The sequence below is a fragment of the Schistocerca piceifrons genome, unplaced genomic scaffold (genome assembly GCF_021461385.2).
Source record: "Schistocerca piceifrons isolate TAMUIC-IGC-003096 unplaced genomic scaffold, iqSchPice1.1 HiC_scaffold_901, whole genome shotgun sequence".
Classification (NCBI taxonomy): domain Eukaryota; kingdom Metazoa; phylum Arthropoda; class Insecta; order Orthoptera; family Acrididae; genus Schistocerca; species Schistocerca piceifrons.
The window spans coordinates 733,303-755,838 of record NW_025729170.1 but is presented as its reverse complement, the minus strand read 5'-3'; the positions used below and the strand labels follow the sequence as shown (position 1 = coordinate 755,838).

Here is a 22,536-nt window from a genome sequence, read left to right as displayed (position 1 = left end):
AAGCAGAATTCGACACAATGATCCAGGCAGGCACGGCATGACCATCAGACTGCAAATGGGCTTCTCCCTTTCATCTGGTACCAAAGAAACCGAACAGCTGACGCCCCTGTGCCGCCTACACAGGACTTAACGCTTGGACAACTGCCGACCTCTAACCTGTGCACCACATCAAAGATTTTGAGTACCAACTTATTAAAACCCATCTGTGGCAACGAAGACTGCCCATAAAACTTCAGTTACTACATCCATTCCCATAAATGTCATATGGCCTATGGAATACAGCACAGACTTTCTAACACTTTATCGATGAGATTTTGTGGGGACTAGGCTTCTGGTTTGCATACACAGACATCGTCATCGTCAGGAAAATATGAAAGACATCTACTCACACTTTTCCCAAGTTTTGATGACTACAGAATCCACATCAATCTGGGTGCTTGCACCATCGGTGGTAATGCAGTGAAATTTCTGGGATTCTGAGTTTCTGCAACTGGTACATAAGCCACACTTAAATCCTCCCTGGTCACAAAACTGTTCACAAAGTGCGTCGGTACCTGCAAGATAAACTTGCCCTGACAATTTTTGCTCCACGCTGCTGAGGCCCAAACGCCACTCCATGCCATTATGCCATTCTCACTGGCTCCAAAGTACATTGTACCTCACCTGTTACTTGAACTGATGAATACAAGCACCATCTGAAGCCTACCAAACAAGCCTCATGCAAGTCACGCTCCTTGCACATACAATTGCCAATGCCCCGCCAGTGATTTTGAAGGGCACCTTATTCAGCACTATCAGTGACGCGCTACAGCAGAATGCAAATAGACATTACAACCTCCGAGTCTCATTCTCAAAGAACTAACATCCGAGAGACATGATTCTTACATGTATACTTGGGCTTTGTAGGACCAGTCCCAGTCCCAGTCGCACGTAACTGCCGATACTGCCTCGCGATGATTGAAGATACACCAGTTGGGTGAATGTATTCCACTGGAAGTACCAACTGCGATACACATGTTCAGCTGCAGATGGATTTCACATTATTGGCTGCAGACGGATTTCACATTATTGCTGTCCCCAGCAAGAGACTGTCGACCAGGATTGGCAGTGGGATACAGAAATATCCTGTGCAGTGACCCAGCTGTACGGGACAAGAACTTCACTGTATCACACAGCTGCAAAACTGCATTGTGGAGTTCATATACCGTTCCTTGAAAGCCTTTATAACATACCATATGACGGATTCGTGGATTGACACCCTTCCAGTAGTGCTGTTGGGATTGTGCAATGCATTAAAAGAAGACAATCAGCCACATCTGCCCCCTCCACCCTCCCAGGTAAACTGGTGTATTGAGAACCTTTGCCTGTACCAGGAGAGTTTTTCAAAAAACAACCGACCCCTTTATACTCTACTCAAGATTTCCTCTCCAAAATCTGAAGGCAAATGGAGGCCGTGCAACCGAGTGGAGCTATATGGCACAGAAAATCCAACGCGGCCCACGGTGCAGCACACTGGAGCCGTCCTATCAATGCCTTTGCACAGTTGCAGGATGAAATGGTAAGACGCTCACTCTCCACATTAAAGGGGTAGACACAGTGTATTGTTTTGTGGCGGCGTTCGTAGGGACAAACAATTCGCTGTAGAAACGGCCTACGAAGTCACCGCCACACTTTTAATAGCGGGCCGACCGGTCCGCTGGAACAGTGAACAGAAAGATGAAACCCAAACACTCTGATTAAATAAAAGTCGGTACTTATCTTTATTAACGAAGATACAGAAACACAGTAGTGATCTCCGTGTCTACAGAGATCTGTCTAGTTCGAGTCGGAGCGGCTAGGTCAGCGTCGGCTGACGACAAACAACAACTCTGCTGCGATGAACACACAACTGACTAGCAAGTACACAATTCGGTGGCGAGTATACAACTGAGCGGCGAATACAGAACTGTCCTAGCGCTCGCGACTCCAGCGCTTAAGAACCCCGAAACCAGCGGTGGCGCGCGCAGACTTGCGGCGATTTCCTGTCTCGCTGGCGCTGCTTATGCGGACGGCGTCCGGACTTTGATGCTGCCAACCTTTTGGCAGCGGGCTCGGGTGGCATTACTGGCTAGGATATAACACTCCTCCCCCCCAAATCGCCACACCGTCGTTGAATAATGACGTGGCGAGCGTCGACGGCGGGGGAGGGGTCTGGCCGCAGGCGTAGCAGAAGAGACCGGGGCGGAGACTGTTGTCGGTGGCAGTCCCCGGTCCGCACCCCAGCATTGGCTGCGCGGGGCCTCGGGAAACACCGACTGAAAATCGAGGTCAGGGTGCACACCTGTGACCACGGGCGCAGCTTCTGGTACTGGACGCGACGGGGCGGCGGGACCCACGAAGAGAGGCAGCGTCTCCAGACGCTGCGTCGACGGCTGCTGAGTGGGCGCCGGACAAGGCGCTGCGGTGTCAGACTCCTTGGGGGTGCCCAAGGAAAGCGGCTGCAGGACAGGCTGCACAGCCACCGCTTGGGAAGGCGGCCCGGCTGAGGGGTCGACGTCCATCAGCTCCGAAGGCGGTGGCGACTGAAGAGGGACCGCAGGCGCCGGAGCGACCACCTGGGGCGCTCTCGGAAGAAGCTGCGCGGGAGGCATCAACGGGACGGGCTGTCGGCGTGGTAGCGGCGACGGCTGCTGCTGCTGCCCTGGGGGCGGCAGCGAAGTCGGAAGGCGCGGCTGGAACCCGCCGCGGACCAAATCTGTGGACAAAGAACGAGCGGCAGAATCCGGGCGGCCAGCGCGGCGCAACTGGTTCTGATGCCTCCTGTGCACCCCAGTAGCACCTTGAATAGTATAAAAACCGCGACCCTGGACACTTATCACGGTACCACGTTCCCAACGACGGCGACCGTGATAAACTCTGAAAAAAACGGCGTCGTTGCGCTGAAAACGCGTGCGATGCTCAGAAGCGGCGGGTCGATCCGGGGGGTGCAACAACCGTGGTAGGGTGCGATGACGACGGCCGTGGAGAAGCTCCGCAGGCGAAGGGCCGTCGCGTGGCGTGGTCCGGTACGACGACAGGAACGTGATGAGGGCCTGCTGACGAGAGTGCATAGCACGAAGGCGGTACATATGATCCTTGAATGTACATACAAAACGTTCCGCTGCACCATTCGATTGAGGGTGGAACGGCGGAGTAAGAACATGGCGAATGCCATTGGCAGAACAAAAACTTTCAAATTCAGCAGAGGTAAATTGTGGACCATTGTCAGACACTAAAACTTCTGGAAGACCCTCAATACAAAAAATTGAAGTCAACGCCTGTATAGTTTGTGCAGACGTTGTAGACTGCATGGGCACAACAAACGGAAAATTACTAAATGCATCTATCACGATGAGCCAACGAGAATTCCAATATGGACCAGCGAAATCAATATGTACTCGCTGCCAGGGACCGGCAGGGCGTGCCCACTCAAAATAGCGTTGAGGCGGAGCAGCTTGGTGTTCGGCACACGTCTAACAAGCTGTAGACATTTGCGTAATCTGCTTATCAATGCCGATCCATGTACAATGACGGCGGGCAAGCTGCTTGGTGCGGGACCACTTCCCAATGACCTTGATGCAACAAGTCGAGGACCTTGGATTGGAGCACTTGGGGAACCACTACACGAAGCTGGTCATTCTCGGTGTGTAACAGCAAAACTCCGTGCGAAACAGACAACAGATGACGTTGCGGATAATAGCGACGAACCACAGGATCCGATATGTCCTTTGCCTTGGACGGCCAACCACGTTGAACAAAACTTAATAGTAAACTCAGATGAGGATCCGTAGCTGTCTCACGTGCCACCTGACGATAATCAATCGGAAAATCCCGGAGGGATTGATGCTCATCGGCGTCAATCTGATGGCAAGAGTCGTCAGAGGAATCGAAGACATCATCCGCAGCAATCGGCAATCTAGAAAGCGCGTCAGCGTTTGCATGCTGAGCTGCAGGGCGATACAGTATCTCATACTGGTATTGTGATAACAAAAGAGCCCAACGTTGTAGTCTCTGAGCTGTCCGCTGAGGAACTGGTTTAGACGGATGAAACAGTGACGTCAGGGGCTTGTGATCTGTTACTAAATAGAATGGTCTACCATAGAGGTAGTGATGGAATTTTGTGACACCGAACACAATAGTCAACGCTTCCTTGTCCAATTGGCTATAATTACACTGAGCTTTGTTTAGCAATTTAGATGCGAACGCAATAGGACGTTCGGTGGTACCGACTCGGTGAGACAACACAGCACCGAGGCCGAAAGAAGAGGCATCACAAGCTAACACCAGAGGCTTGTTAGGGTCGTAACGGACCAGACAACGATCATTCAATAAAGCCTCTTTAAGCTGCTGAAAGGCTGATTGGCAATCAGCTGACCACACAAACGGAACATTCTTACGGCGGAGACGATGCAACGGTGCAGCAATCTGTGATGCATTAGGTGTAAACCTAACATAATATGTCAATTTGCCAAGAACTGCTTGCAATTCATGCAGATTGCGAGGGGCGGGCAAATCACGAATAGCTGCTAAATGTGACTGGGAGGGATGAATGCCTTGAGCATTAATAACATGTCCCAGATACTCCATCTCCGTAAGGAAAAATGAACATTTATCGATGTTACAACGTAGGCCTGCCTGAGACAACACTGTAAACAAACACTCCAAATTACGGAAATGTTCAGCAGGCGTCCGACCGGACACAATAATATCGGCTAAATAGTTGCAACACGATGGCACATTAGCCAGAAGTTGTGACAAAAAACGCTGAAAAACAGCTGGAGCTGACGCACAACCAAAAGGCAAACGCAGAAAACGCAACAACCCCAACGACGTGTTTATGACAAAATACTTTTGTGATTGCTCGTCGAGGGGCAATTGCAAATATGCTTCACGGAGATCAATTTTGGAAAAGAAACGAGCTTCCCCTAACTTATCCATCAGCTCGTCCGGTCTAGGCAGAGGAAAAGAATCAATGACAGTCTGAGGATTAACTGTCGACTTAAAATCAGCACACAAACGTAACTTGCCAGACGGTTTCTTTATAATAACTAAGGGAGAAGCCCACTGGCTATGCTGAAACGGGTTGAATAACACCGTTGTTTTGCCAACGACGAAGTTCATCTGCTACAGGTGCCCGGAGGGCGTGAGACACTGGACGAGCACGAAAAAATCGAGGCTGAGCATTATCTTTTAACGTAATATGAGCGGAAAAGTTCGCAGCACAACCTAGTTCGTCTTTAAATATGTCACTGTATTGTTTACACAAATCGGTTATGCTGTCTTGAGGAACAACAACAGAATTAATTTGCAACACATTGTCTTGGATAGACAGGCCAAACAAGTCAAAACAGTCTAATCCGAAAATGTTTACACTGTCTGTAGCGCGGAGCACTGTGAATGAAACTGTTTTTGTATTGCCACGAAATGTGGCTGGCACGCTACATACACCTAACACAGGAATTTGTTCCCCACTATAAGTAGCCAAAGAATGTTTTGCCGCTGAAAGTTTAGGGCGGCCGATAACCGCATACGTAGCACTATTTATGAGAGTCACAGACGCACCAGTGTCTAATTGAAAATTGAAGGTCTTATCCTGGATGCGTAGCTTCACAAATAGTTTATTACACTGTCTCTGGATCGGTGCAGTGGAGGCGGAAGACACAAAATCAGCGCGTTTAGCGCGTGTTCGCTGCTTACGACAACTCGTGGGTTAGGCGGGTGGAACAACAACTCCCGCTTCACTTGCAGTCTGTACATTACGTTTTACAGCGTTTGAATTACGCTTGGGTCGCATAGCAGAGGGCTGGGTGGGTGGCTTATTGCGAACAAGTTTATTACCCACACGAACCGTGGAAGAGTCTTTAAACGCGACCTTCTGGGCGGGCTGGCTTTGAAGAACATGAATATCCATGGGTTGGGCAGCACTAGAATTGTTCTTGCGTTTACGCAAACAAACAGTCTGGATGTGTCCTTTCCTTTGACAAAAGTGACAAACCGCGTTTCTTAACGGGCAACGTTCACGAGGATGAGCAAGAACACACTTAGGGCAAGACTTAACTCTATCATTTTGCACACGCGGCTGACGAATGTGTTTAACATGACGCGGCCGGCTAGTGTTTACAGTCTGACTCTGCCGGTGGGGCCGCGGGCGTGACATAACTTGCTTAGCACAGGCAATTTGAGAAATACATGGCTGATCTAACTCACACTCAGCATAGTCAAAAGTATCTTGGGCTTCAATGATGTTCGTCACAGTCTCTAATGACGGGTCAGGCAACTTTAAGATAGCAGCACGAACACGAGAATCTGCAATGTTTTGAGTAATAGCGTCTCGTAACATGACATCACTGTAGGAAGCTCCACACACACAATTAAATCGGCACTGACGGGTGAGGCCCCGTGAATCTGTTAACCACTGTTTATTAGATTGATGTGGCAGTTTCTTTAATCTGAAGAACTTGAATCTGGCTGCTGCCACATGAACTCGCGACTCGAAATACTCAGCAAGCTTGTTAACAACAACGTCATAGTCTAAAGCTTCTGGCTTGGATTCCGGGAACAACTTACAAAGTAGTCGATAGACTTCCACGCCTGCAGTGGAAATTAAATAAAGCTGCCGCTCAGTACCCGTGATTTTGTAGACTGTCATGTGGGCCTGCAACTGCGCGAACTATTCTCGCCATTCTTCTCTTGATGCATCAAAAGCACGGAAAGGTGGTGCTGCCTGTGCTTGTTCCTTTTGTGTTGGAGGATTAGAAGCTTGTTTGGCGATTGCTTCCACCAAACTTTGTATTTGCTGACTCTGTAACAAGATCAACTGTTGTAATTCGGCAGACATAGTGAACACAAATTAAACCAGCCCCCAAAATTTTATCTCTATAACTAGTATAACAAGAAACAAGTTGAACCAGCCCTGCACACGAGTTCGGAAGTCCTCGTCGCCAGTTTTGTGGCGGCGTTCGTAGCGACAAACAATTCGCTGTAGAAACGGCCTACGAAGTCACCGCCACACTTTTAATAGCGGGCCGACCGGTCCGCTGGAACAGTGAACAGAAAGATGAAAACCCAAACATTGATAAAATAAAAGTCGGTACTTATCTTTATTAACGAAGATACAGAAAGAGTAGTGAACTCCGTGTCTACAGAAATCTGTCTAGTTCGAGTCGGAGCGGCTAGGTCAGCGTCGGCTGACGACAAACAACAACTCTGGTGCGATGAACACACAACTGACTAGCAAGTACACAATTCGGTGGCGAGTATACAACTGAGCGGCGAATACAGAACTGTCCTAGCGCTCGCGACTCCAGCGCTTAAGAAACCAGAAGCCAGCGGTGGCGCACGCAGACTTGCGGCGATTTCCTGTCTCGCTGGCGCTGCTTATGCGGACGGCGTCCGGACTTCGATGCTGCCAACCTTTTGGCAGCGGGCTCGGGTGGCATTACTGGCTAGGATATAACAGAAAATGTTTGCTATAGTAGATTATGAAGCATTAAATTGCACAGAATAAGATCATAAATTAAATTTCACACAGTCCCTGCAAAATTAAATAAGAAAATCTATCTTGAATTTAACATAAAATTTAAACTTACCAGTTAAGATTCTTTGGGCAGATTCTTCCCATATATAGGTATAAATCACACACCTTGGTTTTGTACTAGGCATAACAGAATTTCAAACTTCTGTACTACCATTCATGGATCAATTTGGTGGTAAAATAGAGGACAACAAATGTAAATTTGAAAAGTTAAATTCAGTAATTAAAGGTGGATATAAGTGCCCTTCATGTTGGAAGGCATTTGTGACATCAAATGAAGCACCTGTCGGTACGGTATTCCTCTCATGTTTTAAACTGATTATCCAGTTACATGTGAGTGGAAGACATTATAGATTACCCTCTTGCATTATAAGGGTCATAGACAATCCTAAAAAGTTTTAATCCTATGTTAAATTGGTAAGCATATCAAACCCACCATGCCATATACTCAGTGACCAAAATGACATTGAAACAGAAGGTGACAGCGAGAAGGTCAAAATACTAAATTACTTCTTCCAAAATTGCATCACTGCAGAAAATTTCTGTGCAGTTCCTCTTTTCAGTTGTTGCACTAATGCTAAAATAGCATATATCAAAATGAGTGACTGTGCGATAGAAAAACAACTGAAAATACTCAAGAGAGGGGAAGGTAACTGGGCCTGATGTAATAACTTTACAATTCTACATAGTGTATGCAACAGCATGTTCTCTTCTTCTAGTAGCAGCAGCCTACCATAGGTCACTAGGGGAACAAAGTGTTCCAATGTTGTTATTGTGGTTTTCAGTCCAGAGACTGGTTTGCTGCAGCTCTCCATTCTACTCTATCCTGAGCAAGCTTCTTCGTCTCCCAGTACCTACTGCAACCTACATCCTTCTGAATCTGTTTAGTGTATTCATCTCTTGGTCTCCCTCTATGATTTTTACCCTCCAATACTAAATTGGTGATCCCTTCATGCCTTAGAATATGCCCTACCAACCGATCCCTTCTTCTAGTTAAGTTGTGCCACAAATTTCTATTCTCTCCAATTCTGTTCAATGCCTCCTCATTAGTTATGTGATCTACCCATCTAATCTTCAGCATTCTGCTGTAGCACCACATTTCTAAAGTATCTATTCTCTTCTTGTCTAAACTATTCATCGGCCACGTTTCACTTCCATACATGGCCACATTCCATACAAATACCTTCAGAAACGACTTCCTCATGCTAAAATCTATATCCGATGTTAACAAATTTCTCTTCTTCAAAAATGCTTTCCTTGCCATTGCCAGTCTGCATTTTATATCCTCTCTATTTCGACCATCATCAGTTATTTTGCTCCCCAAATAGCAAAACTCATTTACTACTTTAAGCATCTCATTTCCTAATCTAATTCCTGCAGCATCACCCAATTTAATTTGACTACATTCCATTATCATCATTTTGCTTTAGTTGATGTTCATCTTATATCCACCTTTCAAGACTGTGTCCATTCTGTTCAGCTGTTCTTCGAGGTCCTTTGCTGCCTCTGACAGAATTACAATGTCATCGGCGATCCTCAAAGTTTTTATTTCTTCTCCAGAGACTTTAATTCCTACTCCAAATTTTTCTTTTGTTTCCTTTACTGCTTGCTCAATATACAGATTGAATAACATCAGGGATAGGCAAAAACCCTGTCTCACTCCCTTCCCAACCACTGCTTCCCTTTCATACCCCTCGACTCTAATAACTGCCATCTGGTTTCTGTACAAATTGTAAATAGCCTTTTGCTCCCTGTACTTTATCCCTGCCACCTTCAGAATTTGAAAGAGAGTATTCCAGTCAACATTGTCAAAAGCTTTCTCTAAGTCTACAAATGCTAGAAACGTAGGTTTGTCTTTCCATAATCTATTTTCTAAGATAAGTTGTAGGGTCAGTATTGCCACACGTATTCCAACATTTCTACAGAATCCAAACTGATCTTTCCTGAGGTCGGCTTCTACCAGTTTTTCCATTCGTCTGTAAAGAATTCATGTTAGTATTTTGCAGCCGTGGCTTATTAAACTGATAGTTTGGTAATTTTCACATCTGTCAACACCTGCTTTCTTTGGGATTGGAATTATAATGTTGTTCTTGAAGTCTGAGTGTATTTCACCTGTGTCATACATCTTGCTCACCAGATGGTAGAGTCGTGTCAGGACTGGCTCTTCCAAGTCTGTCAGCAGTTCTAATGGAATGTTGTCTAATCCCAGGACCTTGTTTCGACTTAGGTCTTTCAGTGCCCTGTCAAACTCCTCATGCCATATCATATCTCCTATTTGATTTTCATCTACATTCTCTTCCATTTCTATGATATAGTCCTCAAGAACATGGTACTTGTATAGACCCTCTATATACTCCTTCCACCTTTCTGCTTTCCCTTCTTTGCTTATAACTGGGGTTCCATCTGAGCTCTTGATATTCATACAAGTGGTTCTCTTTTCTCCAAACGTCTCTTTAATTTTCCTGTAGGCAGTATCTATCTTACCCCTAGTGAGATAAGCCTCTACATCCTTACATTTGTCCTCTAGCCATCCCTGCTTAGCCATTTTGCACTTCCTGTCGATCTCATTTTTGAGACGTTTGTATTCCTTTTTGCCTGCTTCATTTATTGAATTTTTGTATTTTCTCATTTCATCAATTAAATTCAGTATCTCTTCTGTTACCCAAGGATTTCTATCAGCCCCCCTCTTTTTACCTACTTGATCCTCTGCTGCCTTCACTGTTTCATCTTTCAAAGCTACCCATTCTTCTTCTACTGTATTTCTTCCCCCCCATTCTTGTCAATCATTCCCTAATGCTCTCCCTGAAGCTCTCTACAAGCTCTGGTTCTTTCAGTTTATCCAGGTCCCACCTCCTCCATTTCCCACCTTTTTGCTGTTTCTTCAGTTTTAATCTGTAGTTCATAACCAATAGATTGTGGTCAGAGTCCTCATCTGCCCCCGGAAATGTCTTACAATTTAAAACCGTGTTGCTGAATCTCTGTCTTACCATTATATAATTTATTTGATACCTTTTAGTATCTCCAGGCCTCTTCCATGTGTTTCAAATGAACGTAAAAATGTCCAGGTCATTTACATTTTCAAGAAGCTTTAGCTAAAAAATGCACACAACTATGGGCCTATCCTGCTGATGTCAGTTCATTGTAGAATTTCAGAACACGTTTCAAGCTTGCCTATTATGACTTTTACAGGGACCAAAAATCTGTTCTGTAGCCATCAACATGAATTCTACAAATGTGTATCATGTGAAGCGCAGCTGACTCTGTTCATTCATGAGACACAGTAGACAGTTGATAATGATCATGTTGTTGTGGTATTCCTAGACTTCTAGAGGCTGTTAGGTACAACAATATTATGAAAAGGATATATTGCTACTCACCACAAATATGACACATTGAGTTGCAGACAGGTGCAATGAAAAGACTGTTGCACATTGAGCTTGTGGCCAAAGTCATCTTGAGAAAAGAGAAAAATACAAAACAAAGCACACCTCCTGCACACATAGCCTCTATCTGCGGCTGCTCTGGCAAGAATGGCCAGAGACAGTGGTCATGTGTACTTGAGATGTGCTTGCTTGTGTGACTGCATGTGTTTTCTTTTCTTTTCTGAAAAAGACTTTGGCCAAAAACTCAGCGTGTAACAGTGTTTTTGTTGAGCCTATCTGCAACTTAGCCTGTCATCTTAACAATGAGTAGCACACTTTGCTTTTCATAATATTGCTGATATTCCAATCTGGACTCTCGACTGTTAGGTCTTTCATACAGTTACTCACATCTTTAATTTTTTTTAAAAGTGAGTGCACACAATATCAGATCAGCTTTGTGATTGAAATGTAAAGTTTGTAGGAAATGGAACACAACATTTCATTCTTAATGGAGTGAAATCTTCTGACATGAAAGTAACTTCAGTCACACTCCAAAGGAGTGATGCAGGACCAGCACTGTTCACAATACATAAACACTCTAGTTGATATTCATCAGTTTGTGGATGATACTGTTGTATGTAGAGAAGTCATAACTCTATAAAATTGTGGCAAAACTCAGGAAGAAGACTTGATGATGGTCAACATTTGGAGCAGGGACCAGCAATTGACCTTCAACATAAACAGATGTAATACACTGCACATAAGTTGATGGAAAGACCCATTATTGTGTGATTACATGATTGTTCAGTACTCACTGGAAATGGTAACATACTTAAAGAATGTGGTAGTGAGCATACAGAGTGATTCAAAGTGGAACAGTCACATAAAACCAACTGTAGGAAAGGCAGATGCCAGTCTGAGATTCATTGGAAGAATCCACAGGAAGTGTGATCCACCCATGGAGGTGATATCATATGGAAGTAGCTTACAAAACCTTCATTTGGGCCGATTCTTGGGAATTGCTCATTAGTTTGGGACCCTAAACAGGATTAGTTGACAGAGAAGATCAAAAGAATAGCAGCACAATTCATTTAGTAAGTAGTCTTGTGCATCAATTTTGTGATTTACTTTAAAAATTGCAAGAGTATGCATTTCTAGAAGAGTCTAATAATACACTGATTCTTCCTACATACATATTGTGGAAAGACCATTAAGGAAAATTAGATTCAAAAACACATGGAGGCTTACCAACAGCTGTCATTCCCATGCACCATTTGTGACTGGAACAGAAAATGGAAGAAGTGACAGTGGTACACAGAACATCCTCCACCACACATTGGAAGGTGGTTTTTGGAGTATAGATATAGATATATTAGGTCGATGCATAAGCTTGTAGTGTTTCTTTTTCCCATAAGTTTAGTAGACACAACAGATACACATAACAGGGACTTCAGTCACTATATTATCCTTCACTATTTACAACAGTCTGCCACCCATGGGGTAACTTTTCAATTCTGTGTCTGTAGAAATAATGTGGTTTTGAGGCAAAGAACCTGTTGAGCCATGTTTGTAGTGCATTTTCATCCAGAAAGGAAGTTCTTTGAAGATTGTTTGATAGAAATCAGAAAAGGTGAAGATCTCAGGCATGAGATAAGGTGGGTGTGGAATGATTTCCCAGCCTGACTCCTGAATAGTGTTTTTGTCAGTCTAGCAGTATGTGGGCAAGTATTATCATGGAGTAGCATCATTTAATGCAGTCTTCCAGTTTTCCTGGTTGCAGTTCTTTGATTGTGTCTGCAAGACATGTTACTTGTTGGCAATAAATGTCAGCATTGGTGGTTACATTTTAGGGAAGCAATCTGTAGTACACCGCACCATCAGCGTTCTAGCAGGTGTGTAATATTATCTTTCGTAGATGCATGCAGGTCATTGTATGGGGAACTGCTGCACTGTTTGAGCTGCACCATTCCTTTATTTTCGTTATGTTAGCATCAAGATAAAATTTCTTGTCACCTGTAGCGATACAGGATAAGAATGGTTGCTGTTGTTCATGAGCCAGTTGATGATGAGCAAGTAAAGATGCACATACGACCACCTGCTAATCTTCATGATTTTGGCTTAGAGTATGCGGTACCCACACATGCGATTTTTGAACCTTCCTAATTACATGCAGATGTTGTATGATGGTGGAATCGCCACAGTTAATCACATTTGCTGCTTCTCAGTTACACTGACATTGGTCATTGTGGATAAATGCATTTCAATGACCTTATTCAAAACCTGAAGGTCCTCCTGAACATGGAGATTCACTAATGTGACGATCCTCCTTAAACAAGAAACCCATGTTCTTGCCATACTCTGTCCAGTGGCATTATACCCATACATGGCACAAATATTTCTGGCTGCCTCTGCTGCTGTCACCCCTCTGTTGAATTCAACTGAAGAATATGTCAGAAATATTCCAATTTCTCCGCTTGGCACTCCATTTTCTAACATCCACAGCTCCACTCACTATCTTCAAATGACAAAATAATGATATGTAAACTCAGATAGCAATAGTCAACTACAAATAAAAAAATAACAGTCGATAAACAGACCCTTAGCAACCAGAATACTGACATGCAAAACAAAAAGGCTATGAATTTGTACACCAACCTAATAGATACAGATGTAGGTGTAAATGGAAGAGCATATGTATGAAGTTAGTCAGAAATATCAGTAACGATTGTCTGTTATAGGATCCCAGAAAATATTCTGATGGCATGATTAAAGAATAAAAATATTCTCCTTGAAACTCAGCTCAGCTCTAGGAAATATGATGTGTGTGTTGCAACTTTTGTTTTAACACAGTATCTCATAAACTGTAGATACAAGAGAAGGAAAAGATACCCTTCTAATGTACTTCTGAATTATAGTATATCTGACACCAAATGACACTCCTAACTGTTAGAAAACATACAAAAATGGTAGAGGACAGTCTTCCCAATGATTAGCTCCAACAAAATTGATAATGTTGGACAAAGTATCACCTGGTGTAATAAATCGCCACTTGCCATGATTGTGGATAAATCAGAGATCATTTACTTGACTATAAAAGAAAAACTGGTAGCTTTTGAGTACAGTATTGGTGGTACATAGGCTGTCTGACTCTGATTAAATATCTAGGCATAATTCTGTTTAATGATAAGAAGTAGGAAGTATACATAGAACAAGTTTTAGTAAATGCAAATGAATGACTAGTATTTGTTGGGAGAATTCTGGGAGTTTGTAGTACAGCTGCAAATTAGGTTGCGAAAGAGACTTTTGTTTGAAAATCTTTGTGATCCTCTGCAGGTCTAATTAAAGAAGGTAATCAAAAGAATTCATGTTATTAAATTTTTAACTGACTGGTTGAATTAGAATTAGTGTTTTGTGAAGGTGCACGAGAATCTTACATAGAAATCTTTAGAAAGGAAGACAGTTATTTTGTATAATGCTATTATGCAAGTTTGAAGAATCAGTATTCAAAATAGACAAAACAATTCTTCTGTCTTCATTGGGGGCCTCATGTAAGTACCAAGACAATAGAAGAGAGATTAACATGCTTACAGAGGTCTTCAAACAATCATTCTTGCCCAACTGCATTCATTAGTGCAACATGTAAAGGAGAAGCAAATTAATATGAAGTGCGCTCCACAATGCCATCCATAGTCATTTCTGGAGTACTGGAGTAGATGTAGACTGGACAGGCCAAAAAAGGAATGGTGTTGATGTGATGTTAGGAAATGAGAACATAGATCCAGAAGTATGCAGATTCAAACAGTTTACTGCTTTCATTAGGCAACAGCAATGATGGAAAATATTTATAGTTTGTAGGAAGTGAAATAACTACAGTTACTCCATCACACAGTTTGACACCTTAGAATACACATTTAAATATGGCTATCATCTCAGCAACAATCAGTAAAAGTCTTGCATCATTGCAATCAGATTTAAAACAGAATTTATCCAAGAATATGACCTGTTGCTAGCCAGCATGATTTAGTGTCATATGTTCACACAAACCTGTTATGTTTTTTACTTATCTTCTGTCTACAATTTAATTATGGTGCACTTAATTAATGGTAACTATGGTACTGTAGAGAGTCATTTCCTATCATTGGGAAACAAGAGGATGGAGTGAAGTCTAGCAATAATATCCAGCAGCCATTATCTTGGAGCAATTATGTCCATATCACACCACAGTTCTGGTACTATGCTCAGTGATCTTAATTACTACAAGTTCCTGTGAACATAACTGTTTCTTCTCCAGCAAAGTAGATACGACTTTCTCACTGGCTCACCTCTAAGCAGCTTTGTCTGGACTGAACACATGAGCAAAGTAGCCCCTCTGCAGCTAGCCATTCAGCAGTCAGCTTGTGAATTTCCCAAAGAATTAGACAGGCAGTATCTTAAAAATGTTACTTGGATTAAGCTTTCAACTAAATCTATTGTGACTTCACAAAACAGCTGTTTGATACCATAGTAGTGGTTGTACAGGTCTGAAATAAACCTGATCTGTTTATCTGCATGACTTTTAATTACATATCATATGTCATAGTTTTCATGATTTTCTAATATCTTCTTAGTGATTGTTCAGTTCAGAGAAATATTTGTGTGTGTGTGTGTGTGTGTGTGTGTGTGTGTGTGTGTGTGTGTGTGTGTGTAATATGAAGTGTTGGCAGTAGAGCCAACACTGTGTTGCTAGAGGAGGCTGAAATGCACGCTTTTAATTACACGCAGACTGGCGTGAGGTCTGGAACAGGTCAGAGAAATAAGACTAGCAAAACAGGAGGTCCTGGTAGAATACTTAACTTTAATCCATAAGGGGTGTACATTGGTCTGACGGTACATGCTTCAAGATAAATATCAAATGCTATGGCGCCTTGCTAGGTCGTAGCAAATGACATAGCTGAAGGCTATGCTAACTATCGTCTCGGCAAATGAGAGCGTATTTGTCAGTGACCCTTTCCTAGCAAAGTCGGCTGTACAACTGGGGCAAGTGCCAGGACGTCTCTCTAGACCTGCCGTGTGGTGGTGCTCGGTCTGCTATCACTGACAGTGGCGACACGCGGGTCCAACGTATACTAACGGACCGCGGCCGATTTAAAGGCTACCACCTAGCAAGTGTGGTGTCTGGCGGTGACACCACATAATAGGTACATGATGTATAAAAGGGCAGTCATTTGTTCTGGGCAATTCATGTGAAAAGGTTTCTTACTTGATTATGCGCACTCGATGGGAATTAACAGACTTTGAATGCAGAATGGTAATTGGAGCTAGACAAGCGGGACATTTCATTTTGGAAATCATTAGGGAATTCAATATTTAAAGATCTGCAGTGTAAACAGCATGCTGAGAATACAAAATTTCAGGCAATACCAATCACCACAGACAATGCAGTGGCCAGAGGCCTTCACTTAATGACCAAGAGCAGTGACATTTGCATAGAGTTGTCAGTTGTAACAGACAAGCAACACTGAAGGAAATAACTGCAGAAATCAATGTGGAATGATATCCATTAGGACATGCAGCGAAATTTTGTGTTAACAGGCTGAGGCAGCAGATGACTGATGTGAGTACCTGTGCTTACAGCACACCTGCAGCACCTCTCCTGGGTTTGTGGCCATGTTAGGTGGACCCTAGATGACTGTAAAACTGTGGCCTGGCATGTTGAGTCCATGCCACATCAAGTTACTGCACTACGCCAAGCAAAAGGACATCCAGCAAAATATTAGGAGGTATCCCATGACTTTTGTCACCCAAATTTATAAAACTGAAAGCTTTTGCTGAATTATTAGGAACTTTACAGATACCCAGCAAGGTGATGCCATAGTTAACTTCTACTCACGTTTCAGAGGAGGAGGATTCAAATTCCTATCTGGAAACTTGTTTGTCGGTGAAGGCCTTAGTAAGACCAGCAAATCTGGCAGTGTCTGTCACTGTAGATGCATTGTTCATTGATAACTAGACTGTATTAGCAACATTTTAATGTGGAAAGGATGATAGCTATTAAAATGGAGGGGCTATTGATCGTAGGTAGCCATTACATGGACAGTGGCTGTTCTGGATGCACTGATGAGGTTAAATGGCTAGGGGAGCTGCTGTTGAGCCTGTGCAGGTATGAGCATGGTGTGTCTTGGCTCAGGGTCCACATCATGAACATATCATCAATGAAGATGAAACAGACAAGAGGGTTCTCCCCTGAGGGCTCACAACTCTTATTGTGAATACTCGATGGTGAGCATGGGCCCTCAGCCCATGCAGTAGTGCTTCTTTTTCCATACTGCAAGCTTGTCCTGTTATTAATTCCATGCTGTTGTCTCTTTCTTTTCTAGTCCAGGGAATTTGTATGCATGGAAGAAAGAAACTGCAAACCCTCTTAAGTCATCCTCTCATCTACATATTGGAACCCTGCTGATCAAGACAATGGAGTTCACATGCAAAAAATTGTTGATGCTCCTCTGTGGATACCTCATCTGTGTAGAGCATATTGCACAGTGAATTACACACATGGACTTATTACCACCCTACTGCTTGATGGCATGATCATGGTTGATATCTGTAGTTACCTTTCTGATCCGGGCATAAAAGCTGTCCATCAAGTTTAGAAGAGGATAGAAACTGACTCGGAGCCTGCCTGTACCCTATTCCTTACATTTTGTTGTATGGACTCTGACTAAAGATAGAGGTAGCATGTAATACCATCAACATAAGATGCTGTATATGAAACCTGATGCATTGCTACCAGTGTCAACACTTAAGACAGACTTACATGTCCTATAAAAATACAGCCATATACATAAATTGTTATAGAAATGCACTTGAGGGAGATTGCACATCCTCTCCCCACTGAATTAAATACATAGGACATGATGCGACTTCATCCTTCATAAGCAGGCTATACAGGAGATCTGGATGAGAGAAAGGGCCGGCCGAAGTGGCCGTGCGGTTAAAGGCGCTGCCGTCTGGAACCGCAAGACCGCTACGGTCGCAGGTTCGAATCCTGCCTCGGGCATGGATGTTTGTGATGTCCTTAGGTTAGTTAGGTTTAACTAGTTCTAATTTCTAGGGGACTAATGACCTCAGCAGTTGAGTCCCATAGTGCTCAGAGCCATTTGAACCATTTTTTGAGAGAAAGGTTTCACTTACTGTTGCCCAGAAAATATTGTCATCCAAAAGCCTTATGTACAATTATCTGGCAATTACAGCACTATTGTAACTGCACCATGATCAATAAAGGGTGTGGCCACACAGATCTGTGATCTGCAACTCAACATCACACTTGCAGAATCCTTGAACACTAAAGCAACATCCTCATCTACTACCTATGTATTTTCATAATATCACAGGAAGTCTCTTGCAGCTCATATGGAGAGAATGGTCCTGAGAATATTTGCTGCTTACCTCTGGTCAGCAAATGTCTGGCTCCTCATCCATCAAATGCAAAGCAACTAAGAAGACAAATAAAGGGTAAGGTCTTCCCCTTTCACAACTTGGAGACCCTCCTCCAACATCAACACCATGCAAAGACATTGCTCTGACCAACTCCACTTTACCAGTGTGGATTGCCAGCCAATCCTCTACATCAGAGACAGCTGACTGACCAGGAGAGGAAACTCCTACCTCAGAAGAAATAATGGAGTAGGATCTTCCTGCTTCTGAACCCTAAAGTTCAATGTGTATGGAACAAGATACTTTGAAACTGCCAAGATGATCATCCCTAACGCAACTTCCATATCTCATCCTTAAGTATGGCTATCCTTCAATGTAATGTACAGGGCATCAGGCTGCATAGGACAGATCTGCAGTTCTACCATGTTCACAATCCCCAGCTGTTATTTGCCTGTGAGAAACAAAAATACAGCCTCAAGACTGCTTCAATCTTCCACACTTTACCCCAGTATGTTACAATCTTCCTCTCAGGAGGGCAGTCCAGCTCTGTGTGGTGTAATGATGCTCATCCAGTTGGATGTCCATAGCCATATCATTCTGTAGAACATGTAATTGCAAGTTGTTGCTGTTTGTATCTCCCTTCATTGGTGTTACATTTTCTCTTTGCAACACCTACATTTGCCCATCATTTATTCTCACAAGGGCATATATACTACAACTTATCACCAAGCTCTCAACAATTTTCTGGCTGCTCTGTGACCTACCATCCTATATAGGACCCTCTCAGAACCTGTGGAAGGATGCACACTCATGACAGATATTCTGAATCAGTTTAATATTATTTCCTTCAACATAGTCGAATCCACATTTCTTTCAAATTTGACACATTCATTATCACACTTGGACCTCTCCTTCTGCAGAACACAGCTTTCTTATGTTCTTTTCCTCTAAACAAACTATCCGTAAGAATTTTTGTTGGCAAAAGGAATTTCTCTTATCATACTTACATCTTGGTACCACTGCACCCCTTTTCATTGAAACCATGAAATGGTTGGTGTTAACAGCTGACAGAAAACTATGTTGGTGCTCTCTTAAGTCCTGTTTGGCATCTCACTCTGTCCAATTTCTGCATGTTGTGCAGTTTCCAAGAGGCACGTCATGGGGAGTGGACCAGACTGTTCTTCAATTGTATCAATCCTTAGTCTGATCGAAGCTGGACTATGGATGGATCTTACATTCATCTGCATGACCATTCATTTTATGCAGCCTTAACATGATTCATCACTGCAGAATCCACTTGGTTACTGGTGTGTTCCTTACCAGTTCAGTCATGAGCCTCTATCCAGGAGCTGCCAAATTACCACTGTCATTCTGATATGATGTCCTCTGCAAATATACTTGCCTATTCTCCTTGGTGTCCACCTATCCATCTTATGCTTCCCTCATTAATGACTCCCTTGACTGGCAATATGACACTAGCTCTACTCCCTTGTTGCCTCCGAGATTTCACTTTTATATCATTCAAAAGTTCCATCTTGCATTATGTGCTATGTTTCTGTAAGGTAAGAGTCTTTCCTCTCCTTGGCTCCATGCAGAGGTCTGTGCCCATCTTGAACTTACTTCAATACTAAAGAACACTACCCTGGCTACAGTAATTTGTTTTACATTTCTGGACCTTTGTATGTAGTTCTGGGAGGCCACCTTCATTTACACCAATGGCCTTAAGGATGATCATGGTATGGGATGCTCTTTCGTTATGGGTAAAGAAGTTTTCAGATATTGTCTTTTAGATCTGTGTTTAATTTTTACTGCAGAGCTGTTTACCCTTTATCAGGCCATCTTGTACATTCATGGACATGGAATCTCTGAGTCTGTTACATGCTCTGATTCCTTGGTGCTCTCCAGAGCCTTAGTGTGATGTACACACACCTCCCTTTAGTAGAGTGGATCCATGAATGCCTTCACTTACTGATGCTGGCACTAATGTATCTCTTACATGGGTCCCTGGACACAGGTCAGGAAATGAGGCGGCTCCTGCTGCTACTAGGCTGCAACTCTACTACCAGGCTTTCTAGCAGTTCTGTCCCTATGGATGATCTCAGCATTGCTATATGTAGGAACATTTTATCCCTCTTGCACATACAGTGCTCATTTCTGTGGGGGAGCTAGACTATATATAGGGCTCTGTCTTTCTCAGTCGTCATCATCTGTTATGCAGTGATCCTGCACCTCTTTGCTCTCACTCTAATAAAACACTGATGGCACCCTGCTTTCTAACCCAACATCATTTTTTTAACCCCTTACACTTTAATGTGTGTTTGCCATCTGAGCTATACAAGGTTATAGCAGATACAGCACAGGCTCTAGAATGTATTCTACTCTTTACTTACTGTAGCAGCTTGACAAAGGAGATTTAATTTTTTGATCATGAACACAGGTTGATCTAGAAACTCTCATCAAATGGCCTGTTAAAGAAGGAATGTCATTGTAATTGTTCATTTTACCTTTCTACCATGTTCGTTGCTTTTTAACTAGCATCCCATGTTAAATGTCATTCTCCATTATAGTTTTCTCATCCCACTAATGTCATTTAGGCTCCTATGTGTCAACTGACTGCCAGAACCATGGAGTTGTGTGTGTGTGTGTGTGTGTGTGTGTGTGTGTGTGTGTGTGTGTGTGTGTGTGTGTGTGTGTTACATTGATCAGTCTCACAGAAACTGTTACAATGTGGAATGTGTCAACTGCATAAGAAATGAGAAATGCACACATGAATCAAAGGTTCTTTTTACACTTCTGGCCGTTAGAATTGCTACACCAAGAAATGCAGATGATAAACGGGTATCCATTGGACAAATGTAATAGAACTGACATGTGAGTACATTTTCACGCAGTTTGGGTGCATAGATCCTCAGAAATCAGTACCCAGAACATCCACCTCTGGCCGTAATAATGGCCTTGATACGCCTGGGCATTGAGTCAAACAGAGCTTGGATGGCGTGTACAGGTATAGCTGCCCATGCAGCTTCAACACGATACCACAGTTCATCAAGAGTAGTGACTGGCATATCGTGACGAGGCAGTTGCTCGGCCACCATTGACCAGACATTTTCAATTGGTGAGAGATCTGGAGAATGTGCTGGCCAGGGCAGCAGTCGAACATTTTCTGTATCCAGAAAGGACCGTACAGGACTTGCAACATGCGGTCATGCATTATCCCGTTGAAATGTAGAGTTTCACAGGCATAGAATTAAGGGTAGAGCCACGGGTCGTAACACATCTGAAATGTAATGTCCACTGTTCAAAGTGCCGTCAATGCAAACAAGAGGTGGCGGAGACATGTAACCATTGTCACCCCATACCGTCACGCCAGGTGACATGCCAGTATGGCAATGATGAATACATGCTTCCAATGTGTGTTCACCACAATGTTGCCAAACATGGATGCGACCATCATGATGCTGTAAACGAAACCTGGATTCATTCGAAAAAATGACGTTTTGCCATTCGTGCACCCAGGTTCGTCATTGAGTACACCATCGCAGGCGCTCCTGTCTGTGATGTAGTGTCAAGGGTAACTGTAGCAATGGTCTCCGAGCTGACAGTCCACGCTGCTGCAAACGTCGTCAAACTGTTCATGCAGATGCTTGTTGTGTTGCAAACGTCCCCATCTGTTGACTCAGGGATTGAGACATGGCTGCACAATCCGTTACAGCCATGCGGATAAGATGCCTGTCAACTCGACTGCTATTGACACAAGGCCATTGGGATCCAGCACAACATTCCGTATTACCTTCCTGAACCCACAGATTCCATATTCTGCTAACAGTAATTGGATCTCGACCAACACGAGCAGCAGTGTCACGATACGATAAACCGCAATCGCGATAGGCTACAATCCGACCTTTGACAGAGTCGGAAACGTGATGGTACACATTTCTCCTCCTTACACGAGGCATCACAACAATGTTTTACCAGGCAATGCTGGTCAACTGCTGTTTGTGTATGAGAAATCAGTTGGAAACTTTCTTCATGTCAGCACGTTGTAGGTGTCGCCACTGGCGCCAACCTTGTGTGAATGCTCTAAAAAGCTAATCATTTGCATATCACAGCATCTTCTTCCTGTCAGTTAAATTTCATGTTTGTAGCCCATAATCTTCGTGGTGTAGCAATTTTAATGGCCAGTAGTGTAAAAAAGGAAAAATCTTGAAA

At 43.3% G+C, this 22,536-nt stretch overlaps 1 protein-coding gene across 1 annotated transcript in view; it reads left to right on the top strand.

Annotated features, from left to right (window-relative positions):
* Positions 1 to 1,444: 1,444 nt before the first annotated feature.
* Positions 1,445 to 22,536, top strand: part of LOC124771265 (prostatic acid phosphatase-like) — a 48,653-nt gene continuing 27,561 nt past the window's right edge. Inside the window, exon 1 of the mRNA XM_047249296.1 lies at positions 1,445 to 1,558. Within this exon, the coding sequence (XP_047105252.1) occupies positions 1,445 to 1,558 (114 nt within the window). The remainder of the gene's footprint in view (positions 1,559 to 22,536) is intronic.